At 39.2% G+C, this 11,733-nt stretch overlaps 1 protein-coding gene across 1 annotated transcript; it reads left to right on the forward strand.

The window, feature by feature from the left end:
* The first annotated feature begins 4,260 nt into the window (after nt 1-4,260).
* Nucleotides 4,261-11,520, forward strand: LOC106745642 (dehydrogenase/reductase SDR family member 11-like). The gene is made up of 6 exons (XM_014621446.1): nt 4,261-4,368; nt 8,467-8,985; nt 9,488-9,614; nt 10,423-10,555; nt 10,756-10,899; nt 11,370-11,520. The coding sequence occupies exons 2-6, from the start codon at nt 8,688-8,690 to the stop codon at nt 11,412-11,414; spliced, it is 747 nt and encodes a 248-aa protein (XP_014476932.1). The 5' UTR covers nt 4,261-4,368; nt 8,467-8,687; the 3' UTR covers nt 11,415-11,520.
* The last annotated feature ends 213 nt before the right edge of the window (nt 11,521-11,733 follow it).

Raw genomic sequence — 11,733 nt, forward strand, 5'->3', positions numbered from 1 at the left:
CTCGCCGAATGCACGGGGCGTCCCGCGATCTCGATTTTAAACGACGGACAACACTCCGATTAGGAATGCTCTCTCCTCGGCCCAGACGTTGAGATCATTTCGAATTTCTCGACGAACGGGAAAATTCGAGCACGGCTCTTATGTGAAGTTTCGACTCGTTTGTTCCGACATTCGCCGCGAACCGGAGAGATCTCATTGGACTTCGCGCGGAACGTTTCGCGCGTATCAACGCCATCGATATTTCGGGAAATCGGGAGAACTGCGGACATCAGATCGCGTCGGCCGGCCACTCGACGAGATACCTCTGTTCCCTTTTGTGTGGATCTGCGCGTGAGAAACGAGAGATAGGCGATACCATACATACGGGCTTGGAAAAGCGTGCTAAACTTTCCGCGCGAAGGCGGCGAAGTATCGCGCTCCGGAACTTGGGGATATCTCGCTCTGCCCACCGTCGCACCTCGGACAACAATACCAATCTCGACGAGCGGTATGATAATGCGGCTTGGGACTGGGAGAAACGAGCGCGACAATACGAGAAATGGCGCCTTTGGTTCCCGTTATATCGGCTACGGCAGTCCTCCTGGGTCGGTTATATTTTGTATTTAATAGTGGATAACGATGTTTTATAACTTTACAAGAGCGCTCTGAACTTCACACGTCGCACGATGGAATATTTACATCAAAAAGTTGAGCGAAGTTGTTTCCGTCATTTTTCGATTTAAAACGTGCTGCTATATTATGTATCTGCAGGTCGTATTTTGAGACGCACTTAAACTTTTTAATGGAATACAGGTTAGGAGGTGAAGAAAAGTTACTCATTTTATATTCACTCGATTGGAATAATTTCAATGCTACGCTAGCCACCTCAGCGCTTTTGCCTGCTTTTTGTAATCTTCTGAGACATCTGTTTCACCCATATTTTTTGTAAATAATATTAATATTAACAAAAATAAATTTATTTTTCCGTTAGTAAGCAGAGAATTTGAAGTTTCAAGTTACAAGTAAATAAAAATAAAACTAAATTTCAATCGACACGCACACTCAAAACACGTCTATTTCCGTCATTATCAATGATGCAACCAGAGCGGGTTTATACTTGTCAAAGTCATTGTAATAGCCGAGTGAAATGATGTCATAAAAAATATATTTTGTAATAGAATTTTAGATCAATGGTTCCTTAACATAATGCGATCGATAGAGCCGTATTATAAAGCCGGTCCCCGGAAGTCAATGAAATGTAAAAAATTAAGGTGCGTCTAATAATACTCATTATAAAAGGGTTTCATATAATTTTTTTATGAAGTAAAATTAAAAATACGTAAAAATATTTTAATAATCGAAATAGTACGATATATAATTATAACACATAATTATTATTGTGTTGTTACACGTATATTGAAATTTTATGGTTACGCATCCTGCATATCTGTAGTAATCGTTAACTGTTATCAGAAGCATAAAGAGAGCACGTGTAACGTAAACGTATTAAGATGTCAAGTAAGCGATTAGAACTCATGCTGCTTTTAAGACTTTTAAAACTTTTTCAAAAGAAATTCGCATTTCAAAAAGCGTCGAGACCTAAAGTGTATATATCATTAGACAACATTCAAATTTCAATTAAGCTAACTGCCTTCTGTTATAGTGACAAAGGAAGAAAGGAATTGTTCTGCATCTGTTTACCTGTCTTACATCTACATTCTACATTTATTTACCTGTCTTGGATAATAGTTTGTATACAGCAAAAATGACTTCGAGCAAATCGATCAGCTTTTCAGATCGAATATTCTACTTTCGTATATATCAAACATATTTAACGAGTTTTCTTTATATTCGCACAGTGCATCCATCAGCGTGCAAGCTGCCGTAATAATTTGAAGAACAACGTGAATATAACTTTATAACACAATCACAGCCATCAGGAAATAACGCTGCGAAGCAAATTAAAAAAACAAATCAGTCGCACCACAGACTGGCTGTTTATTTATTTCACGATAAAATGCACGATTCTTTCAAATTTTCGTTGATACCGCCGGACGTTTAAAGTAGCGATTAGAACGTAACGCACGTCTCGCCGGCGATTCCGCTCGCGTGCGTCACGCGTTTGCCCACGTAATCCACCTTCAATCCCGAGCGATCTACTCGTGGATTTTTAATCCTTCGTCCTCCAGAGCAGAGATCTCCGTGCTGTCGTTTCCTATCCGTACCTAATCTTCGCGAGTCATCCATTTCTTACTTTCTCCGTTATACCGTCGGGGCTCTCAGTCGAGCGGCCTCGTGTTGTTTTGCGTCGCCGCTAATTACTTTTCCCATTTCCCTTAGTCGTCTCTCGTAGTCCTACGAGCTGCAAAAATCAAGTCACATCGAGGAAGAAAACAAGTTAATTATCGTAGAGCGGAGTAGCTTCGGGTAGGAAGGGCATGCGCGGCAAGTTTTTTTTGAAGCAACCAAAAATATCAAGGAGTGAGCGAGTCGAATATTCTTGACATCGCAGAATAGATTAAAATGTCATTCTGCGCAGTCATATATGCTGACATCACGAGCATGCCGACACGGCACGTACAAAGGCAATCTTCTTACAGATTCCATTCAAGGCGAAGGATACTGTCGGAAAATCGCTATGTAAGCATTCGCGATAATAGCGATAATCGTAATTCAGTTCTGATATATTTCTAAAGTAAAGAAAAATTCTTGAGCTCATAAATATTAGTAAGAAACGGGTTATTGCGTTCCTTCCGACTTTGAGACTCGTCAAGTCGAGTTTTCGCACACTGAAGTGAATCGAATTGAAGAGATAAATTTCTTCAAATTCGATGAATTTTTCGACGATCGATTTTACGAAATTACTCTTTTCGTTGTATATTATACGTTTTATTTGTTTTTTTATTGCTTCAGCTGTGAGAAGTCGCTACGAATTCGGATAAAATACGAACCTTATTACACTAATTTTATTTAGCGAGTGCGCGCTCTCCGCTTGTTTCTGCACCGCGGATCCAACAGGCTGCGAAAATCCGGAAACGAGATGGAATTAATTGCGATTAAATGCATCCTACTTTTTTCCCTCGCTCGTCGTACGCGAACATCATCATGCACAATGTGCTATTAAACGGACATGCATACTCATGTAGGTTTTTTGTGAGACAATCCCGCAAGGAGATTGCACATTACTCTCTATTCCATTCCTTTTTCTTCCCTTTTTTTTTTTCTTTGCTATAAATATCTCGCCTCGCGTGTGAAATTTCTCCAGGGGAAAGTTTTCGTCGCGCTTCCGGCGGCGGGCCGCAAAAAGAAATTGTCCTTGTGAGTTGCTGAGCAGAAAGTTTCTAAAGTAACTGAAAATGTTAACGTGTCTCGTGATGCCGCTCACGATTTATTCTGATGAATTCCTGATTATTCAGCGGTTAATTATGTAAATTTCATTATTCACTTCTTCCTCTTCTGCCATTGTTGTTAAATTTTTGCCGAGACACTCTGACGATGTCAAACATACCAACGCTTGTTTTATCGCGTTCTTTATCTCTTTTCGTTCTGATCGTCAATGTTGCACACATTGCACACACACAATAGAAAAAGAAATTTCCACGATTGAATCGATCGCTCCTCGTAGACTCAACTTATTTTTCCCCCTTTTCACACCAAAGGCGCTCGAAAGCGCTCGATTTTTCTTTACTCGCGCATGCCATGGTGCATAAAATTTTCCATCGGATCTGCAACGTTCGATCTCACGTACATCTTTTTTACGTAACACGCCGTTCGCTAAAATCGGCGGTTACATTCGCGAGAATTTCGAGAGTCACGCTTATTCGTTAGTTTTGCACTCGGAATATTTCAGTGAGTTAAGGTTGTGTTTATTCAGCGATAGCGTCTAGTCATCGTGAGTAATGGAAGAGTGCAAGCAGAAATTATATTTCTAATATCGATGATGATGCGAGACTTTATTTTCCACGAGTTTTATTTTCAAGTCATCGATAAAATAATCTTTCGCAATTCTCAACCAGCAAAATACGCCGATAAAGCAAGCCACGCGATCAACATATTTCTTCATGAAGACGCGATAAGTAAAATCACTTAGGGGTCATAATAGTTCACAAATATTTTATGTAATTTATAATGCGAAGCCTCTTAAAAAGGTAACACATCGAAACAACTCACAGGCTCGATATAATATTGCGGACGTTTCTTGCCGCGTTATCTTCGCGATAATTCATGGAATTATTCTTAATTATCGTCATATACGTTAATCTCGGAAGTTTATAAAAGCCTATCGAGCGTATCAGCCTCGGGTATATTGAAGCGAGCAGCCGACGAGTGAGGAATATACGTGCAACGAGAAAATTAACATACAAGTGTTATCATCCGTTAAATAAACACGTACGTAACCATCCAAGATTTCGATTCGGGAGCGAGAGTTGGAAAGATTTTACAAAGAATCGTCACGATTACACGATAGGGATTAACATTTGGGAAAAAGGGTTGCCATTTAACGACTCCCGTTGTGCTTTCGTTTCGACGAATTCCGCCGGTTTCTTGTGCCGAAGGGACGAGGAAATGGTGTCTAGGACGCGTTCTTATATTTTCCGTCGGATGTTTCGCCGAATTTACGCCTCACGAACGTGTCCCTGAAAGCCGCGCAAGCGAGAGAGAGAGACGTTCCGCGAGAACGGAAAGCGGCACGAGAGCAAGTTAGACGCGGAAATTCGCCGCTACGAAGGGCACTTGAAGGCGGCAGCATCAGCGTTATTCAAAAATCACCCTCCGCCTTCTATACGCTATCGTTGTTCGCCGCTTTTGACCGTTACGTGCGCTTGTGCATTCGCTTTCCGGGGCTCGAAACATAACCGATGCATGTGACGTCAGCTTCCTTGTCCGCAAGAATTTGCGATTCAAGTCCGCATCGTTGCAAAACTACACAAAGTGTAAAACAGCTAGTTGAATATACATTAAGTGAGAGAACCGGCATTAAGATGCCACATTATGAATTCATGGTCGTGGTGTCTGCGATAGGATTAGCATTCGGTCTACTCGGTTGGTTTTTTGCATGTCTTGAATTACGATTGATCGATAAATTTTGCCCGATAAATGTCATGAATATATTTCGAGAAGAATGTCGATGTCGTTGTTCACTTACTCGATAATGAGTCAATATGCTTTCAAAGCACGGCGTAAAACATATTTACATATTCATCCATACAATCTAAGCAAATTTTATGAAATTCTTCACGTATCCGACGTGTCTATTTCGGGTTTGTCACCAGTGTACTGTTTAATCAATTACCCGGGGAAAAAAAAGATCATGCGTGAAATTGGCCCACATATGAATAAATAAATATAAATCATATATTTCCACAGCGAAAAAACACTGTTGTTTGCAAATTATACGCAAATACAATCGAAATAAATGGCTACTTGTACTTTCGACAGCACACGATATCGACATTTAATTAAATGATATAACATCATTTCTTATCATTTAGACATGATTATATAAGCAACCACATATATAGGCAAAACATACGTGATTCATGCATAATTTTAGACGATGACATATAATCGTACATAATCACTATCCCCGGGTATCACCGATTGAAAAACATCTAAAATACAACAGTTTATCTACGTCAGTCCTCCTCGGCATATATTACAACAACAAAAGAAAACACGTACGCGCGGTAATTATTTAACATGTTGATTTCGCTTGCAACGCGTTATATAACAATCGCATTGCGAAAAAAAAAATATATATATATATACCAGGTGTATGCATAAGTTTTTTTCCGGTTTAACTAAGAGATGGTGCCAGCGAAAAGTACGCAGCGTATTAATTTGACACATACGTCATTTTGTTCGTCTGACATTTAAAACTACAAACACACACAAGTTGAGTCCGCCAAAAACTAGCGTCTTTGTTTTATCGTTCAGTGATCATGTCGAGTTTTGTGCCTGAAAAAGAACATTTGCGGCACGCATTGCTTTTCTTATTTAATCAAAAGAAAAAGGCTGTTGAAAGTCATCGTTTGCTGGTAGAAACATATGGTGAACACGCTCCATCGATTAGAACATGTGAGACATGGTTTCGACAATTTAAAAATGGTGATTTCAATGTGAAAGACAGTGAGCGCTCTGGTAGACCACAAAAATGCGAAGACGAGCAATTGCAGGAGTTATTGGATGATGACCCAACTCAAACTCAACGGCAATTAGCAGAAGCATTACATGTATCACAAGAAACAATCAGCAGACGTTTACGAGCAATGGGAAAGATCAATAAACTCGGTAAATGGGTCCCACACAATTTGAATGAACGTCAAATGGAAAATCGCAAAGTCACTTGTGAAATGCTGCTTCAACGCCACGAAAGGAAATCATTTTTGTATCGAATTGTGACGGGTGACGAAAAATGGATTTATTTTGAAAACCCGAAGCGGAAAAAATCGTGGCTTTCACCTGGCGAAGCCGGTCCATCAACACCAAGGCCAAATCGCTTCGGCAAGAAGACCATGCTCTGTGTCTGGTGGGACCAGAGCGGTATTGTGTATTATGAACTCTTGAAGCCCGGCGAAACCGTTAATACACAACGCTATCGCCAACAAATGATTAATTTAAACCACGCATTAATCGAAAGACGACCGGAATGGGCCAGAAGACATGGCAAAGTGATTTTGTTACACGACAATGCGCCGTCTCACACAGCAAAACCAGTGAAAGACACCTTGAAATCGCTTGGATGGGACATCCTTCCGCACCCGCCGTACTCCCCAGACCTGGCGCCATCTGACTATCACCTCTTCGCATCAATGGGGCACGCGCTCGCAGAGCAGCACTTCAGCAATTTCGAGGAAGTTGGAAAATGGCTCGACGAATGGTTTGCCGCAAAAGACAAGCAGTTTTTCTGGCATGGTATTCATAAATTACCTGAAAGATGGGCGAAATGTGTAGAAGCCGATGACCAATATTTTGAATTAAAAAAAAATTAATTTCCCTTGAAAATTACGTGTTTTTTTTTACCAAAAAAACGGAAAAAACTTATGCATACACCTGGTATATATATATATATATATATATAAGATGTAGATACAACTGGTGAGTTGTATTTCGTATGTTTCCGTCGCACAGAGAGTGACACGCTGCACATTAATAGGAGCGGATCGCAAAGCCAACCGAGGTAACGAGTTTGCTAATCTTCCGGTAAAGGGATGTCTCCAACGAGCGTCCCTCGTATTATCCCGTTGAGCCTGTTTAAGTTTGCACGCCGGCGAAAGGAGATGACCGCCTCGAGATCGGATGAAGTCAATTACTTGATGAAACTTGTAAGCACCGTCCTTGGCTCGCAATGTTCTCTTTTCAAGTCGTTGAACGTCTTTAACGCTCGGAGAAGAGACATGCCATCTCTTGAGGTGCCGTCTGATCATGCCGGCACAATCGTACAGCCAGAAACGACATCTTTTTTCCGTAATTTGTTACGAAAATTCCGTTATCGTTGACGTATCGTTGCGCAATTACTGTGTTGCGAAATTTTTGCCAGCGCAAACATTTATTACGCATACGGTGAAAGTTACATAATAAAGGAAGCGAACAATTCCGGACGCAAAGATACTTGCGAAGCGGCTTTCGACGGCATTTGCATGTTTCAATTGTCGCCGCTTTGGCTGCATGCCGATAATCTAAAAATCGATCCAAGAGAGAATATAAATTAGGTTCTCGGAATATACAAGCTTGATCGAAAGAAGCCGATGAGAGATACCGGCAAGTAATCACGAGATTGAAAATTACTATTAGACTTAAAAGATCAACGAATCGAATCGTTTCGGTTATAGATTTCGACTCTCTTCGGTACAGTAAAAAATTTTGTGTCAAAACCGGCCCACTTTTGCTGTACTTTAACGTGGAGAATATGTGAAAAGTACATAAATATGTGTTCAAAAATACGTAAATATAATGTCGAAGTATGCTGACAAAGTAAATGTATTAATTTAATCATTATATTTGTGTACTTTTTAACACATTCCCCAAAGTAACATAACATTTTAGAGGGGCCGTTTTTAACATAAAATTTTTACCGTAAGTAATTAAGCCCGACTAAAAATGAATTATTATAATAAACCAGTCAGTTTGTTCTACTGAACTTTGATTCAACGATTTTTAAATCTAATAATATTTCCAGTCTCGCAAATATTTACTACTACCGCTGGTTCTTACTAGCCTTTTCCAACCAAGGAAAATTTATACAATTTACGTTTGTACAATATTTTATATAACATAAATATTGGTAATGAATATTGGAACAGAACCGTTATCCAAGACTTTATTACCTAATTATATGTTTTCTAAATATCGTTCTCAAAGACTTTATTGCCTAATTATACATTTGCAAAATATCGCTTTAATTATTATTTCATTGCTTCACTACTAATTTTGTTTAAAAAATAATATATTAAACGCATCTGCTCATGTACACGTCTTATCTTTCAGTTATCGCCACTTAAGTTATCGCAAAACAAATAGCTGGCAAACGGCGCCAGTAGAAAGAAGAAAATACGTGAGAAGTTGCGTTAATAAAACCGGTTTGGTCACTACAGTGCGGTGAAAAAGAGTCTTCGTAGAGATAGAGAGAGTGCAGAGTCAGTTGGCGTCGTATCAACGGAGGAGTACGAATCCGGTCCTTGAATCATTCGATTTATTCTTGCATTGTCATGAATCGTTGGATAGGTAAAGTGGCTGTCGTGACCGGTGCCAGTTCTGGGATCGGTGAGGCTATCGCTACGACTCTCGTCGAGCATGGTCTCAAAGTCGTCGGTTTGGCGAGACGAATTGATAAGTTGCGAGAGATCGCCGAACGACTGGCGACCGCTAAAGGTTCCTTCCATCCGATCCAGTGCGATGTCGTGAAGGAGGAAGAAATCCTTAAAGCCTTTGAGTATGCCAATAGTCTCGGCGGCGTTGATATTCTCATCAACAACGCGGCAGTCATTTATCCGGAGACCATCATAGGTAATTATGTAGGAGAATATAAAAATATGTAGTCGATGTGACAATTCTGGAAGGACGATATTAGATATTATATAGGGCGAGGAATAAGTACGGATAAAATCTCGGAAAATATGGGCTTTATAGAAAAGTGTTTCGCATAAAAGTTGTAGGGTTTTTAAAAAGATCTATTTACTAATCTTATCAGTTTGACTTTGGATGGTGTCGCCAAAGTCAGGACAAGATCAAGTGGAATTTTTTAAACGTGACTCCCTACTTTTTATTACATATTTTTATAGCTCTTGTTTTCAGAACACTCTAGCTTCTTTTGCTTAAGAATTTCCCGAGATATTTTGAAATTTGTCATGATACATTTTGCTTTCCTTCATGCATTCATCTTTAATCATAAACATACGTATATCGTTAATATTAATGTTCTCATATCACAACGATATACCGTCGGCAGACTGGCAGCCGTTAATATTAAACTATTGAAACTATTAAATTTTTTCTCTCCAACACCAAGATGGCACCACCGAGAAATACCACTCGATTCTGGACATAAACGTGGCAGCCGTTGCGATTTGCACGCGAGAAGCCACGAAATCGATGAGAGAACGTAACGTCGAGGGACACATTATCAATATAAACAGGTAAACAGTATTGTCTAATTATATGTAATATTAATTATGAAATATGTCTTATGAGTCGTGTGAAGTTTTAAATATATACAATGTTCCATGACGTTTAATATGTTGTATAACTTGATAACAAATATATCCCAAGCTCTGTAGAAATTTTCCAATAAAACTTCCCATTTTTGCGAAGCTGCTGTATTTGCCGACGTTGTTCTAGCGTTATATTCTTTCGTTTGCTCATCACAGCTGTTACAACACTGTCATAACACGTCTCTCTACCTACTCTACATTACTCGGTAGATACTGACAAGTATTGTTTACATTGTAAAAATTTTGACCTATGTGTATTACCACAGTGTACGTAAGTACGTGTCCGCAGAAAATATGACACTTCAGTGTCATAAACAAACACAAGAAACTTCTTAGTTATTGTAAATCGATAAACACTATAATCTCATAATATATGCTATGCTAAACTTGCAAAAGACGTAATGGACTTTTGTCTAACTATTTCATGTATAAGTACACAACGAATAAAACTTAATTTTCCTAACTGTACGTAAGTATATGTCCGCCACTATATGACGTTTTAAATGTATAAGAGTTTGAAATTTTTACGGGCATTGTATCGCCGCTCGTTATAACCGTAGTATACGCTTTTACCTCCCAATTCACGTCCGTTTTATTGAAACAAACATTGTTATTACCGAAGTTTCATTTTGGCATACCACACTGAACTTCATTCTACGCCATCTACGTTCTCGCGTAAAATCGTCGAAACGTAATCCACCTACGTTATTTCCGGGCTTTTTATTATTTGCAGCACCGCCGGGCACAACGCCAGCATTGCGAAAGCTCCATTAAGCCTTTATCACACGAGCAAGTATGCGATAACCGGAATGACGGAGGTGATTAGGAACGAACTTACCGCAGTGAAAGCGCCGATTAAAGTGACAGTGAGTTATCGTTCTTTATTTTCATATGTTTCCTTTTTTTCTTGTTTCGGTGCGACGGGCATCACCATTAGAACATAATAAAATCGTTATCGTAATCTAAGATTTGCGATTAAAAAGTCCCGAGGCTTATCGGAGAAAAAATAACATTCTGGCCGTCGTATATCGCGTCGCCTCATATTACGCGTCATTATTTCTTTTAGAGCTTATCGCCCGGCTTGGTGAAGACGGATCTGCCTGCGAATTTAGCACCATTGGATACAATTTTCAAAATAGCCCCGCATTTGCTATCTCAGGACATTGCCGACGCGGTCGTGTACCTCCTTGGTACACCGCCGCATGTCCAGGTATTTACTTTAATGTGTTAATGAGATCGATACGTACGCGGAAAGAACAATTCCGTTAAGTGTAATTGAATTTCCCGTTGCCCGGGGATTAGACGAAAACTCGGTTGTAGGAACGGAAATATGTAAGATTCATGTTGGAGATTTCTGCTCAGTCAATTGTTCCCAGTTGTCTCAGTCGAATTTTAATACAGTTGAACTGTTCGAAATGTTTTCAGTCGCGGTAACAGAAGTATCATTTCTTGCCACCGAGTTTTCTGATCCCTAAACTTCGGTTGCAGCAACCGAGCTTCTTTTTCCATGTAGCAATTGAAATATTAACGTCTTGCAAAGTTGACACAATCGTCTTAGGCTTTTTTTTCTATTTTGTTTTCTATTCCCATCCAGAAATGTCGTTCGAGTTAGTTTGTATCTTTCCGCGAATTAACGATTACTTGAAGGTAAGAAAGATACAATTGTCGTATTATTTCCAGGTCACAGAGTTGTCTATTATCGGTAGTGCTCTCGAGGAAGATTAGTAACTATCTAACGTTTCGATATGATTTTGTTCAATAGCAGATATAAGATATCATAGCATACAAATGATCTTATAGTTATTATAAATATTATAAAATGTTTACTGCTGCTAATGTGTAAAAATAATCTGTCTTAGAATAATAACACTTTATTATTAATTTCATCTTGCATATATTGTTACGAATTTTATTTTACCACTCTCTATATCTTTAAATGCCAAGGCTCTTTAGCACGTTATTCCTTTCAACTGATTTAATTAAAGCAACTCACAATCATTCTTCGATGTATCGAAATCTTGGTTAAAATAAGACATAGATAAGT

This window comes from Dinoponera quadriceps, unplaced genomic scaffold (genome assembly GCF_001313825.1).
Source record: "Dinoponera quadriceps isolate SergipeBrazil2010 unplaced genomic scaffold, ASM131382v1 scaffold1813, whole genome shotgun sequence".
In the NCBI taxonomy this organism is placed as follows: Eukaryota; Metazoa; Arthropoda; class Insecta; order Hymenoptera; family Formicidae; genus Dinoponera; species Dinoponera quadriceps.